This window comes from Pristis pectinata, chromosome 25, assembly GCF_009764475.1.
Source record: "Pristis pectinata isolate sPriPec2 chromosome 25, sPriPec2.1.pri, whole genome shotgun sequence".
Classification (NCBI taxonomy): Eukaryota; Metazoa; Chordata; class Chondrichthyes; order Rhinopristiformes; family Pristidae; genus Pristis; species Pristis pectinata.
This window is the reverse complement of record NC_067429.1, coordinates 7,250,475-7,272,421: the sequence shown is the minus strand read 5'-3', so window position 1 is coordinate 7,272,421 and position 21,947 is coordinate 7,250,475. Positions and strand designations below refer to the sequence as shown.

Here is a 21,947-nt window from a genome sequence, read left to right as displayed (position 1 = left end):
GCTGACTGAATGACCTCAGTCGCAGGGGGTGTTAGTCTGGGGATGGGGGAGGAATTGCGCAAAAGTTTGCATTTGTTTCATAAGGAGTTAAATCTAACTTTTGGTGCAAAAGGTGCAACATTAGGTTTAATCCACTATTCTTTCCTGATGAAGAAACTTGAGGTTTATGATGAATTGTTAATTCAAATTTTGTCCCCCCACTTTGTAATTAAATGGCTCAGAGTTTCCTGGGAGCAGCCAGCTACCCACGTGCACTGCTGTTCCCTTCTGCAGACTCCCGGCAAGAGCTTCCTGAACCAAGGAGGCTCTGAGCTGGTCTAATGTAGGAACTTCCAAGGCTAAATCCCATTGAAATGTTTTGACAACCAGTGAATCGTGACCACACCCCACCCCCCCCCCCCCCCCCCCCACCCACACCAACCTCCATTTTAAATGATTTTCAAAGCTGTCAAACAGTTGAATTCAAGAACAAAGTGCAGGAAATACTTAGCAGGTCAGGCAGCATCTGTGGAAAGAGGAGTTAATATTTCAGGTCAGTGACTTTGTATCAGTCCGTCCCCTCACTTGCTGGCGTATTTCCAGCACTTGGTTTTTATTTCAGATTTCCAGCATCTGCTGCTTTTTGGTTTTCAATTGAATTCAAGAATATTCAACAACTATTTAAAAAGTTGTATGCCCTATTAAAATGTTCTGTTATTAGAAATTGTAAGAAAAGCTTAAATCAATTTAAATAAATTAAAAAAAACACATAAATTGCCATAAAGTTGCCTTTCTCCCTCCCAGCCATTCCTCTCTCTTGAAGTGAATTGAGTTACTGTTCCAGTATTGGTTTATTATCGTCACTTGTACTGAGGTCCAGTGAAAAACTCGTCTTGCATACCGATCGTACAGGTCCATTCATTACACAGTGCAGTTACATTGAGTTAGTACAAAGTGCATTGAGTTTGTACTGTTATTGTTTTTACCTGTACTGAGTAAAGTGTCACAGCTACAGAGAAGGTGCAGTGCAATAAGATGCAAGGTCACAAGGTAGATCGCGAGCTCAGAGTCCATCTCATCGTAATAAGGGAACCATTCAATAGTCTTATCACAGTGGGGTAGAAGCTGTCCTTAAGTCTGGTGGTACGTGCCCTCAGGCACCTGTATCTTCTACCTGATGGGAGAGGAGAGAAGAGAGAATGACCCGGGTGGGTGGGGTCTTTGATTATGCTGGCTGCTTCACCAAGGCAGCGAGAGGTAAAGACAGAGTCCAAGGAGGGGAGGCCGGTTTCCGTGATGTGCTGGGCTCTGTCCACAACTCTCTGCAGTTTCTTGTGGTCCTGGGCAGAGCAGTTGTCATACCCAGCCATGATGCATCCAGATAGGATGCCTTCTATGGTGCATCGATAAAAGTTGGTGAGTGTCAAAGGGGACAAACCGAATTTCTTTAGCCTCCTGAGGAAGTAGAGTCATTGGCGAGCTTCCTTGGCTGTGGCACCTACATGATTTGACCAGGACAGGCTATTGGTGATGTTCACTCCCAGGAAATTGAAGATCTCAACCCTCTCAACCTCAGCACCATTGATGTAGGCAGGTGCATGTACACCGCCCCCTTTCCTGAAGTCAATGACCAGCTCTTTTGTTTTGTTGACATCGCACTGCTTCAGCAGTAAGTTAGTGGCTGGATTCCATGAGAAGTTTAACATCAGAGTCCAGCCAGATGATCCCCAGTAAGGAGTCCTCAGCAAGTTCAAGACTTCCACGTTCCTCCTAACAATATGTAGGAATACGTCAGCAGTTCATCGACACTGGGTGGCACAGTGCAGCAGGCACACAACTGTTGCACAGTTCCAGTGACCTGGATTTGATCCTGACCCCTGGTGCCCTCTCTGTGGAGTTTGACATTTCTCTGTGATTGCATGGGTTTCCTTTGCTTCTTTTATTCCCAAAGATGAATGGGCAGGTTAATTGGCTACTGTAAATTACCCTTTAGTGTAGGTAAGTGGCAGCGGAATCGGGCAGAGTTAATGGGCATGTGAGATAATAAGTGGGGAATGGTTCTGATGGATTCCATTGACAGCAGACATGGACTCGATGGGTTGAGTGGTCTCCTATGTTCTACAGAATCAAGAAAATATGCGAGTAGTGCCATGCGTTTCCAGGAAAATCCAGCCAAGGTGTTACCTGAAATGCTAGAATATTATAATAAAGTGCCTGAGTGTATTAATTTTCAGTGCAGGTGACAAGAACCATGTATGTGAACAGATATAGAAAACTCCAAAGCTTTCTTTTACCATTTCATTCACAAGCTTTCTGCTTTTGACAAGCAACAGTGCTGATTGTAGTTGTAGTGCTTCTGTTGTTCAAACCTTTAACAAATTTAGCTTTAATCTCAAAATGGTGAAATGGGCAATGATCAGCCCTTTTTTCTTTTTTAAAAAAAACCAAGATTTCACATGGGGGGTGGGGAGGAATGTAAATGTGCCAGTGCAAGCAAAAAGATGAAAATACAGGTCAGGCAGTATCTGTGGGGGTCAGAAATAAAATTAGCATTTCGAGTTGACGGCCTCTCATCAAAACAGGGAAACGTTATAACAGAGGCAAGTTTCAAGTTGTAGAGAAAGTGGGGGAGGCGGCGGTGTGGGGGGGGGGTGGGGAAGAAGGAGTGTTTGAAGAGAACAAAAGGGTTCAGTGATGGGGTGGAGAATGGGAGAACAAATGCACAAGTAGTGCAGGTGCTGGTTGCGAGGGTGGGGTCAATGGGAGGCAGGAGACCTGAAATATCAGAAGAGGAAGGAGAAAGCAGTGATTGCTGGAAATCTGAGGTACATGCTAAGAATGGCCAATTACCTGCACTGTTGATTTCATCATTGAGTCTGTAAGGTTGTATTGTGACAAGTCAGGACACAAAGTGCTGTTCTGTGAGCTTGCATTGAACATCACAGATCCTGAAGGAGGCCAAATCCAGAAGTGGTGTGGAGACTTGAAGCAGGTGGAGGTCGAGGTCATTGTCATCCTTGAGGACTGGATGGAGGCTTTCTGCAAAGTGATCACCCATCTGCTCTCAGTTTTCCCAAAGTAGAGATCTTTTCATGAAGTTTACTAAATTGGAAGTACAAACACTTTTTTTTGTTCTCTGCTTTTATTTTGCATTTCAGCAACTGCCATCAGATTTCTGAATGGTCCACGAACACTACCTTGTTATTCCTTTTGCACTATTTGTAATTGATAGTACTTTTATATCTTTGCACTGTACTGCTTCAAAACAACAAATTTCATGTCATATAATTCAGTGATAATAAATTGGATTCTTTGCCTGAGGTGATGAACTAGATGGATTTAATGCAACTTCACTACCCTTGCATCCATTTCAGATAGATTCCAACATTCAGTTACCTCTTGAGACCAATAGCTGCTATCCATTTTAATCTTCACTCTCTTCTTATTTCATGTCACGATGGAAAGCCAATGGGATTCCGGCGAAATTTCAGCTCCCCACTTCTCATCCATGAACAGTATGGATTTGTTAAGGAAGCCATGCCTATAGGTGAGTTAAAACCACTTACTTGCAGGAGTTCAAACCATCTTATTTCATGCTATCTTGTATAGCATATCATGGAGACACCTTGAGTGCATAAAACTTTAAAGAGAAGGTGTTTGATATCTAGGAATCTATGATGCAAGGTACCATGGGTTGGATCTCTTCACTGATGTTCTGAGTTCTCTTTGTTGGCCTGAAACATGCACTCTTGTCAATATTGCTACTCGTGTTAATGCCGTCGGTCTGTTTTTTCCATTCTTTTCCTCGTGTTTTGCATTTATCCCAAAGTAAGCTGCCCATTCTCAACAACAAGGTTTGCAGGGACTTGTGGGTCTTGGCCAATCCAAGTATCTGACCATTTGAACCCGAGGCTTTATGGAGCAAGGTGCAGAACTAGTAGGCATAATTCTGAATATTGGCCTTAATATAAAATGACCAACATTAACGTCAAAGGGTTTGAAGTAGTAGATGGTCAATTATTGTTTTCTTTTGTTTTTACGCAATCTTGCAAAGTCAAACTTGCCCCATTATCTTCATGGCGTTGTCTTTGTGGGGTCTAGTCTCAAGATTGTTTGGGCCATTAAGGGCTGAGAAGAAGAGAATGAGAGCTTTGTAAATCTCTTGAAGTCTTCCCCTCCCAGAGTGATGTGCACCCCTCAGTCACTGAGTATGTTCTGGACACTAGTAGCTAAACATTTGAGCACTTAAGTGAGTTGAAGCAACTGGGGATTGAGCGGCCTTGATCTTATGGAGTGGCAGAGTAGGCTTGAAGGGTTATGAGGCCAACTCCTATTTCTCTACCCAAGAGAGCTGTGGATTCGAGGTGGAGATCTTTGAATGTTAAGGGAATTGAGGGATATTGGGATTGTGCAGGAATGTTCTGCTGAGGTAAAAGGTCAGCCATGGTCTTATTGAATGATAGAGCAGGCACGGATGGCCAACTGGCCTACTTCTGCTCCAATTTCTCATGTTCTCAAATGTCAAATCAATGGCAATGTATTCCAAAGCAAAAATAAAGGAGTTGCTGGAAATCCGTAATGCTAACTCAGTTCTTCTTTCTCCACAGATACTGCCTGATCTTCTGGGTATTTCCAGAATTCTTTTATTGCAGGTTTCCAGCAGCAGTGTGTTTTGTATCTTAGACCCCTCGTTTTAATTTTTTTTTCTCTCCTTTGTTGTCATTAATTTCCCTCTATTCACACCTCCAGACAGATCATCTGTAATTATCAGGTCTTCTCAACCAGCACCACTATTACTTGCATCATTCCAAGTCTCTGGCCAATCACAAACATTCCCTTTCTTCTCTCCACCTCTTTCCCACCCACCCCCCCCACCTCCACCCCCCCCCACCTTCTCTGCAGCTTAAAATGTGTTTTCTAATTTTTCCTAGTTTTGAACAAAGTTTTTGACTTGAAATGTTAATTGTGTTTAGCTCTCCACAGATGCTGCCTGACCTACTGAGTATTTCCAGCATTGTTTAACATTGCATATTACATTGTAGGAAGGGGAAGCTCTCCTCTGATAAAATTATTGATGCATTTAGTGATCAAAGGATATTGCACCCTAGTTTGAACACTTGGAGTTCGCATGTGGGGTATAACACACCCCTGCATTCACCCATTTATTGGTAAATTGATTTATTATTGTCACATGTACCGAGATGCAGTGAAAAGCTTTTGTTTGCATGCCATCCAGACAGATCATTCCAAACAAAGGTACATTAAGGTAGTACAAAAAGAAAAAAAACAATGCAGAATGCAGTGTTACAGTTACAGAAAGTTCAGTGCAGGTGGACAAGTAAAGTGCAAGAGCCATGATGAGGTAGATTGGGAGATCAAGAGTTCATCTTTGGTGTACGAGAGGTCCACTCAAGAATCTACCAGCAGCGGGATAGGGCAGAACAGTTGCCATTATCAAGCTGTGATACTTCTGGATAGGATGCTTTCTATGGTGCATCTGTCCAGTTGGTCATTGGTGAGAATCATCAGGGACATGCCAAATTCCTTGGCCTTCTGAGGAAGTAGAGGCATTGGTGTGCTTTCTTAACCATACCTTCCACATGACAGGACCAGGGCAAATTATTGGTGATATTAGCACCTAGGAACTTGAAGTTCTCAACCATCTCCACCTCAGCACCATTGACACAGGTGTATACTTGAAGTCAATTGGGGCAACGTAGTGGTGCAGCTGGTAGAGCTACTGCCTCACAGCTCCAGTGACCCGGGTTTGATCCTGACCGCCAGTGCTGTCTGTCTAGTTTCCTTTTACGTCCCAAGGATGTGACGACTGGAAGTTTAATTTAGTGGCTGATTGCTTCTAGTGTGCAGGTGAGTGGTAGAATCGGTGGGGGGGGGGGGGGAAGGGGGGGAGGTGTTGATGAGAATATGGGGAGAATAAAATTTAGGATGTGGGTGTTTGACGACCTGTGTGGACATGGTGAGCCAAAGGCCATGCTGTATGACTCTCCAACTCTGTAACGTCATCAAATGTGGCTAGTACATGATAAACATGGTCACCTTTGGCTGAAGAGCCCTATCCCATAGGGTTGACTACTACAAGGTCAGTGCACTGAGGACTCAAACAGCTGGTGGTTACTTTGCAATTACACTAGCAATTCCCTTCAACAGTCTCACTTTCCAGAGGTGAGAAGTCAGTCTTGTTGCCAAATAAACTACTAATGAAACAGCATTCCATGTAGGTGAGGAAATTTTGAATATTTCGAGGTTTCGACACTGGGTGGGACGTTGAACACATTAGAGTATTGGAAATGTTCTCTAGTGAGGAAATGTAGTCCCATTGGGGATTTAAGAAAGGAAAGAGTGGACCTGGGATTTGAGTTACAGCTGTATGTTTGTTCTATCACCTCCCAACTTAGCAGTTACAGAAGAGACACATTTATGTGCTCTCCGATTCAGTAGTCATTTCCAGTTCTCAGTCTGCTGGAGCCAATGCTCACATGGAGACTTGTCAGTTGTGTATTGTAGGAGTGCAGAATGGGCTCCGAGACGTGCACCTCTCAAATGTCTTTCGAAAGGCGGGCATTCATTGCCCCTAGTTGCCTCGAAGGTGGTGGTGGTGAGCTGCCTTTCTGAAGGACAGCCATCTATCAGGTGAGGGCACTCACAGTGGAGTGTTGAGATTTCGAGTCATAGATACAACAGGAAATTGGGCCCTTCACCCAACCAAGTATGTCTCAACCATCAACCACCCATTTATGTTAATCTCATTGCTATTTCTTCATCACCATTGGCAATGAAGGAACAGTGATACATTTCCAGGTCAGCCTGGTGTGTGATCTGGAGCAGATCCTGTAGGTGGTGGCATTCAAAGTCAAAGTCAAGTTTATTGTCAGATGTACATGTATGCCCAGGTGTAATACAAAAATTTACCTGGAGCAGCATCACAGGTACATAACATTAGAGACACTACATTCACAAGAAAAACAAATTAAACATAAATTATACAAGAAAGAACACAATTAGAACAAAAAAAAAGTCCACCGTTGTGCAAAGTAGTCATAGTGTTGCTATGTTGAGGTGGTGATTAGGGTTGTGCAGGTTGGTTCAAGAACCGAATGGTTAAAGGAAAAGTAGCTGTTCTCGAACCTGGTGGGGTGGGACTTCAGGCTTCTGTACCTCCTGCCCGATGGTAGCTGCGAGAAGAGGGCATGGCCTGGATGGTGGGGATCTTTTGATGATGGATGTTGCCACCTTGAGGCAGTGCCTTGTGTAGATGCTTCCAATGGTGGGGAGGAATGTGCCCGTGATATTGGGATGAGTCCATTACTGTCTGCAGCTTCTTGCATTCCTGTGCATTCAAATTGCCATACCAGACCATGATGCAACCAGTCAGGATACTTTCAACAGTACATCTTATGTGGTTGCTGTCTTTGTCCAGGTGGAAAAGGGTGTGGGTTTGGGAGGGGCTGTGGAAGAATCACTGGCAAATAACTGCAGTGTGTTTCCAGATTGAACACTGCAGCAGTGCACCAGTGACAGAGGCAGTGAAAGTTTAATGTGATGCATTGGTCAAAAGTGCTGTGTGCTGCTTTGTCCTGGGTGTTATCAACTTGCTAGTACATTGTTGGAACTGCAGCAGTGTGGAGAGTACTCCATCACAAGACTTGTCTTGTAGATGGTAGAAAGGCTTTGGGGTGGCAGGAGATGAGCTGGTCACCATAGAGCACCAGCTTCTGACCGGCTTCTACATCCAAAGTGTACATGTGGTCAGTCCAGTTCAGTACCTGGTGGTAGGTTGGGCTAGTGGGTCATTTTCTATTTTCAAGAACATCAAAGAAGTGTCAAGCATCTGGAGTCGCTGCTTTTTCCTGATGGAAAACTGCAAGCTGAACTGTCCATAACGAACAAGACAGTTGCCGAGATGACGGGGACTGAGAGAGACATCAGACGCCAGTGAGATTGAGTGCTGATTATTCACTGGGCTGACATCTCATAAAATATGAAGGAGCTTCAGATCACGTGTCAAATAGAAGCTTTTACGGGTGTGTCATCAGATGTAATAATAGAGGCTGGATTTCCCATGGGCACATTTTCTAAGGGAAGAAAATAACCCAACGATTTTTATAATGGCTAGGGTTCTATTTTGTCTGATTTGTCAGGTGTTCTTAAGGGATTAAAACAAAACTTCAGTAGTTTCAGAACTAGCTGGGGAGAGATCATCTCCACCGATAGAAACCAACAGACTAATTCAAGATAATTAGCACAGGAATCGGGGTTGAGGGCTGTAGTTGGAACACGGTGTACTGTGTACAATTCTGGTCACCACATTCCAGCAAGGAGGTGATGGCACTCTAAGAGGAGAGCAGAAGAGATTCAGACACTGCAAGTGTTGGGGAACTGTAGAAAGGAGGAGGAACTGAACACACTGGAACAAAGGAAACTGAGGAGAAATTGAATAGAGGGGTTAAATTTAAAGGATCTATTTCCCTTTACAGAGGAGGATTACAGAGGAGCATGGATTTAAATTAATCAGTAAAAGCATTAGAAGGGAGTTGAGGAAAAACATTTTCCATTCCATATGTGGTGGAGGTCTTCAACTCACTGCATGGTGGAGGCAAAACCCATTCCCATATTTAAAAAGTATTTCAATGAATATTTGAAAAGCTAGAATAAGCCAAGAGCTAGGATTTGGGAGTAATGCGATCAGCTCCATTCTTGGCCAACCTCCGTGAGATGGGCTGAGAGGTACGGCCTCTGCTGTTAACTGCTGGCTTCTTTGAGGAGCAGCTCTTGATTTTGGAAGTGCTGTCTGAAAGGGCAGTGGGGGCAGATTCATGCATAATATTCACAAAGGTGTAATGGATACATAATTAAATGGGGGAGGGGAAGGGAAGTCAGGACTAGGAGTGAAAACCAGAGTATTGATCAGATTAGAAAGTTCATTCAAAAAGCCAGTACTAGCCCGATGACCTGAATAGTCTCTGTGCTGAGGGTGTAGGAGTGACCACATAAGAGAGAGAAGCCACCCTGATTCACATGTATCAGACACATGAAGTACAGAGATTGGCTTCAGTCTAATGTCTCTCTATTCTCTCCTGTGTTAAGCCACAAGCAGTAAGTGGACCCGGTGTACGAAAGCTCTTCGATTTGGGACGTCTCTTGCCCAGATGAGCAGGTCAAGTTTTGGGAGCTTCTCAGAGTCTCCCACAAAGCATTTGGTAAATATGAAATATCGGACAATATTACCTGTGTGTTCCCAAAAATCACTTTGTAAGGCCCTGCTCCAGATATTCACTTGTGGTACCTGCTCTCCACTGCTTGGTGTTGTCTGCAGATTTATTACCACTCTTGCTAGCCCAGGAAGATCTAACAGTTAGGCTTGAGGGTGGTTTTCAGCTGAAGCAGTTCTTTACCATAGTATCTAGGCTTACTTCACAGTTGGTTCAAGGGCCCAAACCTACCTGGGCAACTGTTAGGCTTGGTTCAAAGTTTTCAGGTGGCGGCCTTTAACTTCCCATCATTACCAGATGTCATTTCCCCAGCACCTGCTGTGAATGTCCTCGGCCCCCATCTCCAATTGTCTTCCTGAGTTTTTGGAATTCTTTACCTCGGAGGCATGAGTCATTGAAAAATATTGAAGCCCTAGTCGAAATTGATGGTACGGGGACAGGTAAGAAAGCTGAGGCCAGGATCAGAACAGCTGTGATCCCATTGGATGGGGGAATGGGGTGGAGCGGTTTATCCCCACTCCTGATTCTTTTTAGGCCAATGATGTTTTGTTTCATTCTTCACAGGGTAACAATGGAGACATTGCAGAAGAGCCGGACCTTGGGACAAGTTGCTCTGCAGACAGTGAGAGCCAGAAAGACACCGGTGAGCCAACAGCAATGGGATACTTTGGTTGCAGTTGCAGACAAAGTGACAGCCAGTTTCCATTAAGTGAGCTCTCGCATCAGCCAGGACACAATGGGAAGACCACTCCCTTTTATTGCTGTTAACTGAGTTGTAAATATTGGGTGGGACATTGGGATACACTCCTTTTGCTGTTTTCCAAAATTATATCAGGTGATCATGAAGTTACTGTTTAATATCTCATCCATACTGTCTAATGACTTTGTAGCCCTCTTCTGTACTGCACTGGAGTCTCTCTGGCCTGGGACTTTTGAGTTCACACCAACAAACTGCTTCCCACATGTGAGATGTCGGTAATCCAGGCGGGCAGCTGGTTAATGAATGTAATGGAATGTTTTACCTTGATCTGAGGTCCCTGTAAGCATCACTGATTTTTTTTTGCTCTCTCCCAATAGTGCCTTTGGAGAATGGAACAGTTGAAACAGAAGATAAGAAGGAGAGCTCCGTGTCCATTCAGGTAAACCTAATTACCGTCGAAAGTTGGAGAGTGTTAGACGTGTCAACAGAAGAGCAGAGGGAGTAGCGTCACCTAGCAACCCTAATTAGAATCATAGGAATTTCTAGGTCAGAGGGAGTGCATTTGACCTATGACATCGGTGCTGGTTCTAATGGGGCTATCTGCCCTTATCTCTCCTCAACTCTTGGCCCAAAGTCTTGTAGGTTACAGCATACCTAGTGAACATTAGTGGGACAGGAGCTCCTCGTGACTGCTCCACCATTCAATCAGATCACGGCTAATCTTTCACCTTGGTGTCACTTTCTTGCACTAACCTGGCATTCCTTGATTTGCTTAATATCTTAAAAAAAATCTGTCAATCTCTTTTGTTTTTAGAATATACTCAGCAGCTGAGTCGCCACAGTCCTCTTGCATGGAAAATTCCAAAGATTCACTGCCCTCTGAGTGAAGAAATCTCTTCTCATCTCTGTCCTGAACACCCAACCCCTTATTTTGAGTTCTGGACACTCCTGCCTGGTGAACCATCAAATCCACATCAATTTTTTCAAGCCCCTTAAGCAGAGATCACCTCCATTCTTCTAAACTGGTACAGGCTCAGTTGACTTGATCTCTCCTTGTATGACAAACCTGACATCCCAGGAACCAATCTGTTGCAAATGTATCCTTCCTTGGGTAAGGAGACCAGACCTGAACATAATGTTCCATATGGAGGCACAATTCCTTACATTGACAATTCCTCGCACCATAGATGCTGCTCGACCCCGCTGAGTTCCTCCAGCAGATTGTTTGTTGCACAGTATTCCATATGTTGTCTCACCAAGGCCCAATACAATAGGAGTACAAGTGCCCTTGAACATAAATCTCCTTGCAATATAAGCCAATGTACAATTTTGCTTTCCTGCATCTGTGTGTTTAAAGTTCAGTAATTTGTATACAGTAACATCCAGGTCCTATAAATACCACCAGCTTTCCATCTCTTACCATTTAAAAGTACTGATTTTCTATTCCTCCAAAGCGGATGAGCATGCATTGTTGTACATTGTATCCCATTTGCACAAACACTTGGTCTGTCGTGTATCTCCCTGAAACCCCTCTGCATTCTCCTCCCAGCCCACTGCTCATCCAAGTACTTTTTACAGAGATGCAAGAAATTCTGCAGATGCTGGAATCTGGAGCAATGCACGAAAAGTGCTGGAGGAACTCAGCAGGTCAGGCAGCATCCATGGAGGGAAATAAACAGTTGACGTTTCGGTGACCCCGTAACGTTTCGACTGTTTATTTCCCTCCATGGATGCTGCCTGACCTGCTGAGTTCCTCCAGCACTTTTTGTGTATTGCAAGTATTTTTTAAATGTGTTGAGGTTTTCTGTCTCCACGATCCATCTGGGTAAAGAAACTTTGACTTGCAATAAAAACAAAAAATTCTGGAAATACTTGTCAGGTCAAACCACATCTCCCTCTGGGTGAAAAATGTTTCTCCTCGACTTCCCCTCTAATCCCTTCACCAATTACTTTAGATCCTTGACCTCTCGTCATTGACCTTTCTGCTAAGAGAAATGGGTCCTTCCTTCCCACTATACCTGAGCAGCCAAGGGTGCAGTCAGTGTAGTCGTGGTTGCATTTGGGTTTACTCTGCCTCTTAGTAACCCCCTGTGAGTAATTCTAACGCACAAAGCTTCGTTAGGCTATGACAACCGTAAGGCTTACGACCAGCCTTGTATAATGTGATCATTCTTGACAGCTGAGGGCAAGTTTCCAACAATTTTTTTGCCAGCAGTGAAAACACAAATGAGTTCATTAGCTGTTTGCTGCTGAGCATGTCAGTAATATCTTTTCATCTTGCTCCTAATTAGAGTGGCACACTGCTAACATGGAGGCCTGATGTGATCTGTCCAAGGGACAATTTACTTGCAATCAAAGTAATAGCCAGTATATTTGTGTTTGGATCTTTCATTTGCTTGTTTACAAACTCCAAAATTATCTGATCAGCAAGTCTCATGATGGTTTTCATGTGTTTGGAATTTTTTTCTTGGATTTGGGCCCCGAGTTCATTGCTCTGCAACTTGCCAGGAGAGCTGGCAGGTAACGGGGCAATGAGGCACCTAGGACCTTGGGGAAGAGGAGGAACCCATTGAGAAATGGCAGAGGAAACAGAGTTAGACTTGGATACGGAAAAAGGAGAAGGAAGGCAGTATTGGATTGAAAGGGGAAGAAAATTCAGACAAAGGAAGCATAAGATATTAGGAAATGCAAATAAGGCTGCATGTATCAAACTCTCTGACTTCCCAGCAAATTCTGGCAACTACCATGTAAAGGTAATATGTGAACCATTGATAGGGTTGATGGTGGGAAACCTTATTCTCCATAAGAGATTTCAAAAACTAGATGTCGGTTTAGTATAAGGGGGAAGATGTGTAGAGGGGAGTTGAGGGAGAATCTTTTCATCCAGATGGTTAGAGAGTCATAGAATATAGAGACAGGCCCTTCAGCTCAACTTGTTCATGCTGACCAAGATGCCCATCTAAGCTGGTCCATTTGCCCAAGTTTGATTTGTTGGTACCTGGAACACACTGCCTGAGGGGGAGGTGGAAGCAGAGATTCTCTCAATATTTTAGTAGTATTTAGATGAGCAGAAGGCTACAGACCAAATGCAGGTAAATGGGAGTTAGTGTAGCTGGGTAATAAAAATTGGTCTAGAAAAATGTTGGCCAAAGGGCCTGTTTCTGTGCTGTACAATTCTTGTGACATTTCATTTTTTGTATTGGATGGTTAATGACTCTGAAGAAAGGATGTTGACCACTGAGAATGGCTGTTTTAATGCAAGAATGTTGACTTGGGATGTATGACGGTAGATTGTGGAATGTGTTGGGAATGCTCAATACTCCGGTGGCAAAGTTTCATGTGACCCTCGGCTAGATTTCAGAGCAAGTTGGAAGCAGGATGGAGCCATTGGGCAGGGAATATGGCATCTCCCAGCCTGGCGGGGGGAAGGTGGTTGGTGTTGGGAAGGTACATGTTACACCTGGCGCAACACAAAAAGCTGAAGGAACTCGGCAGGTCGGGCAGCATCTGTGGAGGGAAATGGACAGTCGACGTTTTGGGTCGAGGCCATTCATCTTGTCTCCCCTCTGCACCCCCACCCTAAACCTATGTTTTTGACATCTCTTATTGGAGGGTGGGGGGGCGAGGGGAGGTTTCCTACTATCGACACTGTCAATGGTTCTTTCATTGCATTTACATGGTGGTGGCCAGAACTTGCTGGAAAGTGCAGTTGAAGGGTCTCGACCCAAGACATCATCTGTCCATTTCCCTCCGTGGATGTTGCCATAAGACATAGGAGCAGAATTAGGCTATTCGGCCCATTGAGTCTGTTCTGCCATTTGATCATAGCTAATCTATTTTTCCCTCTCAACACCATTTTTCCTGCCTTCTCCCTGTAACCTTCGATGCCCTTACTAATCTAGAACCTGTCAACCTCTGCTTTAAATATACCCAATGACTTGACCTCCACAGCCGTCTGTGGCAATGAATTCCACAGATTCAGCACCCTCTGGCTAAAGAAATTCCTCCTCATCTCTGTTCTAAAGGGACATCCTTCTATTGAGGTTGTGCCCGCTGGTCCTAGACTCTCCCACTACTGGAAACATCCTCTCCACATCCACTCTATCCAGGCCTTTCAATATTTGGTAGGGTTCCATGAGATCGCCCTCATCCTTCTAAACTCCAGCGAGTACAGGCCCAGAGCCAACAAAAGCTCCTCATGCATTAACCCTTTCATTCTTGAGATCATTCTTGTAAACCACCTCTGGACCATCTCCACTGCCAGCACATCCTTCCTTGGATATGGGGCCCAGAACTGCTCTCAATACTCCAAATGTGGTCTGACCAATGCCTTATAAAGCCTCAGCATTACATCCTTGACCAATGCCTTATAAAGCCTCAGCATTACTTCCTGACCTGCTGAGTTCCTTCAGCGTTTTGTGTGCTGCTCCAGATTCCAGCATCTGTAGTCTCTTGCATCTACATGGTATGACCAGGTGGCCTCTCCATTAGTAAACTACAGAGGGCTATCATCAGCCTTGGCTCCACATTCTCAAACTAGTGAGCTCCCTTTCCCTCAGTGCACCAGAGTGTCTCCTTACAGTAAGTGAGACTGATTGCACCTCTGATCAATGCCATGTATAAATGTGTGGTCTCTGGGGCTTCACTGGACATAACTAATGAGTGCTACTGACAGACTTAGATACCCACGAACAACATCACCAGACTAATGGAAAAGGTAGTGATTTTATTCACTCATTATGATGAAGCCATTGGTTTTATGGTGAAAATCCTTGGCCAGCATAGTAGGAGAATTATGGCAGAGTGGTTCACCGAAAGCAAACTTGAGCACCACCATTTCCAATCAACGTCCGGGTAAGACAGGAAAAGAAGATGAATACTGGTTATATTTCTCCTGTCCGTCCAATCCCCAAGATGAAAATCTACTGATCCAACACTTGTGTCTGTGGATGTCAAGGCTGCTCTCAGGAGAGGTGCTAGTGAGTGTAAAATGGGATTCAGTGACTTGAACCATTCGACTCTTGAACCAACCTGCACAACTCTAATCACCACCTCAGTATAGCAACACTATGACCACTTTGCGCTACAACGGACTCTATTTTCTTTTGTTCTAATTGTGTTCCTCCTTGTACAATTTTGTTTATGTTGTTAATTTGTTTTATTTTTGGTTCTTATTGTCTCCTTGTATAATTTTGTATAAGTTTTTCTTTTGAATGTTGTCTCTCTAATGCTATGTGCCTATGATGCTGCAAGTGAGTTTTTCATTGCACCTGTCCATATGACAATAAACTTTGATATCTTAATTGAGAAATGTAACTTTTAAAAAACTGTCCTTTTTTGCTGGGCTGTACAAGAACCACCCTCAGCAATATTCCTGCAGGTACATGTACGAAGAGTAGAGAGAACACAAGGTGAAATGGGAGTGGACCATATGACACTTCAAGCTTTGCTTTAGTATTCTGGGTGAATAAACCTGAATTTTACATCAACACAGCTTCTCTGGCATATCTCATCTCCCTTGATTTCCCTTAGTCTAAATATCAATCTTTGCTTGACTGTCCTCATTGACTGATCTCCAGTGTCCTCAGGGTAGAGAATGCCAAAGATTTATAGCCATTCTGGCTGAAGAAATTTTCCCTCATCACATTTGACACTATTCCCTCATTAATGAATAAATCTTAATCTGGAATGTCGGAATCTGTTAGTTTCAGCATCTTTGATCGATGTCTAATGACGAGAAGGTGCAGGTAAACTGTGTGGCTCCTGAGGCTTCATGGTACATAACTAAATGACTGCTACAAATGGGCTTAAACACCCAATAATCTAATTTCATGAACAGCATCATCACCAGCCTGACTGGTGGGGGTGGGGGGGGAGGAGAAATGGTACTAATTGTATTCACTCATTCGTGATGAAGCCATTGATTTGATGGTTGTCTGCTAGTAGAATTATAGCAGTGTTATTGAAAGCAAACAGAGCAGCATTATCAGTAGAAAAATCAATGGGGTTGAACATTAACGTGGGCATATAATGACAGTTGATGTGAGACCTACCCGCAATTTCTTGTACATAAGAAGAAAAATCAAACTAGAACCTGAAAATGCTGGAAGCATTAGGACGAGTGAGACACAAGAGATGGCAGACGCTGGAGTCTGTGGCAACAAACAATCTGCTGGAGGAACTCAGCAGGTCGAGCAGGGAGAGGTGGGAGTGGGTAAGGGGGGGGTGAGGGAGGTCCTGATGCAGGGCTTCAACCCAAAATGTCGATAATTCCTCCTCCCCTGCCCCCGTAGATGCTGCTCGACCCACTGAGTTCCTCCAGCAGATTTATTTTTGTTGCAGGTGAGTAATAATTTCGTCAAAAAAGGTGGGTTTTAAGGAGCAGCTGAAGGGGAGGATGGCTGGAGTGGTTTGGGGTGGAAGGGGTATTTTTGTTGGTAGGAAGGGTTATGGGGAAAGGCAAGTATGAAGAGTTGAGTCACAACTTGGCCATAACCACCTCAGTGGTTTGTATTTGGAGCTTGTCCATTTTTCTAAATTTCACACTTTCCAAAAGTGGTCACTGTGGAAATGTGCTGAGGAGCAAGAGGATCCCTGGCTGAAATTGCCCCTCATAGTGGGGACACTGAAGTTGAATAATACAATGATACTATCCCCACTTTAGAATCACTAACTTGGCAAGTTAGGCAGCTTCCATGGAAAGCTGTGATACTGTGATCCTGTGATATTGACATTACTTCACCTGACTGAAGGCTCCTGTTCTCTCTGCCCTACAGGTTAGGAAGCCCTCGGTCCGTAAAGACATGCTTCAGATGCACACATATGTAGCGCTCTACAAGTTTGTACCACAGGAGCAAAACGACTTGGGGCTACAGTAAGTAAATCTTCCAGCTACGTTGTGTGATGAAATGACAAACGATTGATCCTAGGTCATCCTGCTGGGAGAAGATAGGTGAAAATACCCATCCAATTACCTCACCACCCAGGGCACAAGTTGTCTCTGTAGTAATGTTGTTTCAGTGTTTCATTTGAGTGCCTGAAGAATGTGGGCTAAACTTTCAGCCAGACTTGTTTTTCTCATCTAGAACTTGTTACCACGTTAAGGCATTATACACATCCCAGGAGCAATAATTGTCCCTAGGCAGCACTGTTAACACTGCTGTCTCACAGCTCCAGCAACCTGAGTTCGACACTCATTCAGCCCTCATTTAATTACGTATCAAGCTGTCTGACTAGTGTTTGAAGAAATAGGAGCAGCCAGTTCCTTGAACCTGTTCTTTTAAGCCACTTGATCCAGCTTTTTATCATTTAGAAAGTACCCTGTTTTGTCCTTTCTGAGTCTAACTTGGACAAGCTCATCTGCCAACATTTGAAACCCACTTGCCACTGTTTTGTCCGAGCTGTCAGTCTTCTACAATGGCCGCCGGGGAGTTGAGGATGGCTTTCTCCCACGCCCTTTATGGGGGTTATGAGGTAACTGGTGAAACCCATGTGGGAACAGCTGACTGCCACAGATGGGGCAGGAGGTGCCTGAAGGAATGGAACAATGCTCTGGGAGGTGGTGCTGGCCTTCCACAATTTACACTGGCTACCTGTGTGCCCTCAGCAACCGGGTCCTGAGGTTCTGTGTGCCATCCGACATGTTCCTTTTTACATTGAGCAATCTGGCACACACATGACCTCTGAGCCCAAACCTACGAGAGCAGATGTGTCCTTGAAGTACCTCCCGTACCGAGAGAGAATCAGAAGGGAAAGGTAGAATGGAAAGTGAATTGTTTGAGGGGCGGAGAAGCAGCAGAGAGATAAAGGGAAAGTACCATTGAAGGAGAGTTCTTGACCGCAGAAAGGAAGGTGAGACGAAAGAAATTCTGGGCAGCAGATGGCGCAACTGATGTTAGAGGGCTCAAATGTTGAGGGCAGCTTAGTATCAGTGAATTCACGTCCCAGGACTGTGTATATATCTCCCTTCCTGTGGTGATGGGCTTGGTCACTTCCAGATGGAGTTTTGCAGTTCCATCGTGTTCAAATAACTTGTTGGGGTTCCAGTATACCAACCCATGTCTCCACACATAGTCCAGCACACAGTGTGTTCCCAATCTCAGCTGTTCTGTTTGCTTGATGAACACTGTTCAAAGCCAATTAAGAACATAAATATACAGGAATGGGCCATTCAGCTCCCCCCCCCCCGCCCCCCAACCTGCTATCTAACAACCTTTGCTGATCTGCTACCTCCAAACACCATTTTCCTGCCCTATCCCCATATCCCCTCATTCCTCCAAACCCTATCAATCACTGTGTCTGCAGCTCTCTGTGGTAGAGAGTTCCAAAGATTTGCCACCCACTGAGTGAAGAGATTTATCTTCATTTCAGCCTTCACCCCGGGGAAATGTTCTCCTCACTTCTATCCTGTCAAGCCCTCTTTTTTTTTAAAAAGAACACAAAATTTAGTATGCTTCAATAAGGTCACCTCCTTTTCCAAACTCCAGAGGATGGAGGCCTAGTTTACTTTATCTCTCCTTGTATGACAGACTCATTATTCCTGGAATAGTTCTATTGAATCTTTGCTGCACTGCCTCTACGTACAATATAAGTGAGGTGACCGTAATTGTGTGTAACCGTCTAGGTACGGTCTCAAGGTCACCACATAGTCATAGTAAGACATCTTTACTCAGTTCAAAGTCTCTTGCAAAAAAAAAGATCCAAATGCTGTTTCCTAACTACCTGCTGCATCTCCGTGCAAGTATTCAGTGATTACTGTACAAGGAAGAAGACAGGAGAAGCTGGAAGAACTCAGCGGGTCAAGCAGCATGTATGAAGGCAAGGGGACAACTAAGTTGAGACGCTGCATCAGGATAGTGTACAAGAACCCACCGCACTTTCCAATCTCTCACAATTTAAAACAAAAACTCTGCTTTTCTGTTCTTTCTACCATAATGGATGACCATAGGTTCCTCCGCATTGTTCTCCATTTGCCATGTTGCCCACACACTCAGCTTATCCATATCCATTGAAGCCACTTGCACTCGTCACTACTCACATTCCCACTTAGTTTCATCAGTAAACTTGAAAATGTTACATTTGTTCCCCTTGGCCAAATCACTGGTTTAGATTGTGAATGATTGGGGCCCAAGCCCCAATCCCTGCGGTACCTACTCGTCACAGGCTGTTTGAGGTAATTCTCCCTATTTTCATGAGTATGGCTTGGGTGGGTTAAAACTAGCCAAGGTGCTATTATTAACACCACAACTAATACTACAAAGGATTACACGTAATATAGCATAAGATATTATAAGAAACTGCAAAAGAAGATATCTTAATTAGTCACATGTACATCAAAACACAGTGAAATACACCTTTTACGTCAAGTGTTCTAGGGGCAGCCCGCAAGTGTGGCCACGCTTCCGGTGCCAACGTAGCATGCCCACAAACTTCCTAAGCCATACGTCTTTGGAGTGTGGGAGGAAACTAGAGCACCCGGAGGAAACCCACACAGACACGGGAACGTACAAACACCTTGCAGACAGCGGCTGGAATTGAACACTGGTCGCTGGCACTGTAATAGCATTACGTTAACCGCTACACCACCGTGTCCGGGAACAATATGAAATAAAATTATTGCTATATACTGTGCACAGATGAAGCTTTTGTACCCTGACCATCTTCCAGAGCTGTAACTTCAACTCGTGGATTTCTCTTTTGAATGGATCTCTCCCCAGCAATTAGCCAGTGTTTGTTCCAATCAATACAGATAATCACTGCTGTCTGCACTTCTCCTGCAAATTGTCCCCAAATTTATACCCCACCAGTTGTTTCCTTTATACTATAAAAATCATACCCCTGGCAACTGATTGACACAAATATTTCCTCCTCCCCAAGGTAGAGCCCAGGGGAGTGCTGTAGAACAGAGATCTAGGAGTACAAGTACATGGATCCATATCACAGGTAGACAGGGTGGTGAAGAAGGCTTTTGGCACACTGGCCTTCATCAGTCAGGGTACTGAGTATAGAAGTAGGGATGTTGTGTTGCAATTGTACAAGATGTTGGTAAGGCCACATTTTGGTCGCTCTGCTGTAGGAAAGATGCCATTAAGCTGGAAAGAATCCAGAGGAGATTTACGAGGATGTTGGTGGGACTTGGAACTGAGTTATGGAAAGAGGTTGAGCAGGAATAGCACTTTAGTCAGTGAAGCTGGGAGAATGAGGGGTGATATTATAGAGGTGTATAAAATCATGAGGGACATAGGGTGAATGCGCAGTCTTTTCCCCAGGGTTGGGGAATCAAGAACTGGAGGGCATAAGTTTAAGGTGAGAAATTTAGTGGGAACTTAAGGGGCAACTTTTTCACACAGAGGGTGGTGCGTATGTGGAACGAGCTGCCAGAGGAAGTGGTTGAGGCAAGTTCATTAACAATGTTTAAAAGACGTTTGAGCAATTATGTGGATAGGAAAGGTTAAAAGGGATATGGGCCAAATGATGGCAAATGGACTAGTGTAGATAGGAATCTTGGCCAGAATGACCAGCTGGGCCGTAGGACCTATTTCTGTGCTGTGTGACTCTATTCTGCAGTTTGTTCCAAATAAGGCCATACGTGTTCATAAATTGCTGGAATTTTAGTCTCAATCATAAGTTCTCTTGGAGAAGTTGTTTTGAGTGGGGAAGAACTCTGAGCTTATCAGCACCTTGGAAAGGTCTTGCTCTCGTGAAAACTTGTATTTGTAGATTTGTAAACCCTGTGCACATCTTACCACAGGAATTCCATGTAGGAAAGCAGATAAGTAAATTGTGTCCTTGGGTTAGTTTTGTTGGGATCTCTGTAAGCCCAACTGATTCCTCTTCATCTACTCTGTTAGATTCATCTGAAAATAACTCCAATAGACTAGCTAAAGGTGGGTTTATGAAAGAGAAATCATATTTTCCTTTACATAAATCCATGATGACTCTATTCAAAGATATTACTTTTCAAATGTCTTGGTGTCACATCCGTTATTATAGATTTTAACTATTTTCCTACTAATGTCAGCCTAACAGCTCAGTAGTTCCTGTTCCCGCTCATCCTCTCATAGTGGGATCACATTCGTTTGTTGCCAATTTGCCAGAACTATAAAATTCTGCAAGTTGCTAACCAAACCATCCACTATTTCTGTAGACACATCCATCAAGACCCTGGAGTGTAGATCACCAGGTCCTTGTGATTTCAGTGCTCAACAAGATTTTTTTTTACTAATAATTTATTTTATTTCATTATTTGCACTGGATCCTTTGTTGCCCGATATTTCTGGGAAGTTTTTCATGTCTTCTGTGAGCACAGACACACAATATTTATTTAATTTCCCTATAATTTCTTCATTATGCTATAAGGTATCTTTATTAGTCACATGTACATCAAAACACACAGTGAAATGCATCTTTTGTGTAGAGTGTTCTGGGGGCAGCCTGCAAGTGTTGCCACGCTTCCAGCACCAACATAACATGCCCACAACTTCCTAACCCGTACGCCTTTGGAATGTGGGAGGAAACTGGAACACCCGGAGGAAACCCACGCAGACACGGAAACCGTACAAACTCCTTACAGGCAGCAGCTGGAATTGAACCCGGGTCGCTGGCACTGTAAAGTGTTATGCTAACTGCTACACTACTGTGCCTGCCCCACACATTCTCAACTAAATAAGACCATTGGTAGTGAACTGCTAAATCAATCATGTTGGCCTGGGGCAGGAGTTGCATATAGATCCTATTAAGGTTTCTTAGTCAAAAGGTATTCATCAATATCTGGTGTCACGAAGTGGAACGAGGAAACCAATAGATTTTTTCCAAAGATTCCTTGACCTCTTTATCCCACTCCTGAAACAAATGTTTCATTTCCTTTGACAACTAAAGACCAAGTTCTAGTTCAGCAGCTAGTGCTGCTTCCTTTATAATTCCAGGGCCCCAGGTTTGATCCAGATGTTGGGTGTGGAATTTGCACGTTCTTCCTGTGACCATGTGGGTTTCCTCTCGTTTCCTGCCACATCCCATGGATGTGCTGGTTGGTTAATTGC

At 44.0% G+C, this 21,947-nt stretch overlaps 1 protein-coding gene across 1 annotated transcript in view; it reads left to right on the top strand.

Annotated features, from left to right (window-relative positions):
* Positions 1–21,947, top strand: part of LOC127582807 (SH3 and cysteine-rich domain-containing protein 2-like) — a 104,578-nt gene that overhangs the window by 64,034 nt on the left and 18,597 nt on the right. The window contains 6 exon segments of the mRNA XM_052038373.1: positions 3,445–3,526; positions 9,099–9,115; positions 9,117–9,197; positions 9,774–9,852; positions 10,287–10,348; positions 16,686–16,783. Coding sequence (XP_051894333.1) covers positions 3,445–3,526; positions 9,099–9,115; positions 9,117–9,197; positions 9,774–9,852; positions 10,287–10,348; positions 16,686–16,783 — 419 coding nt within the window.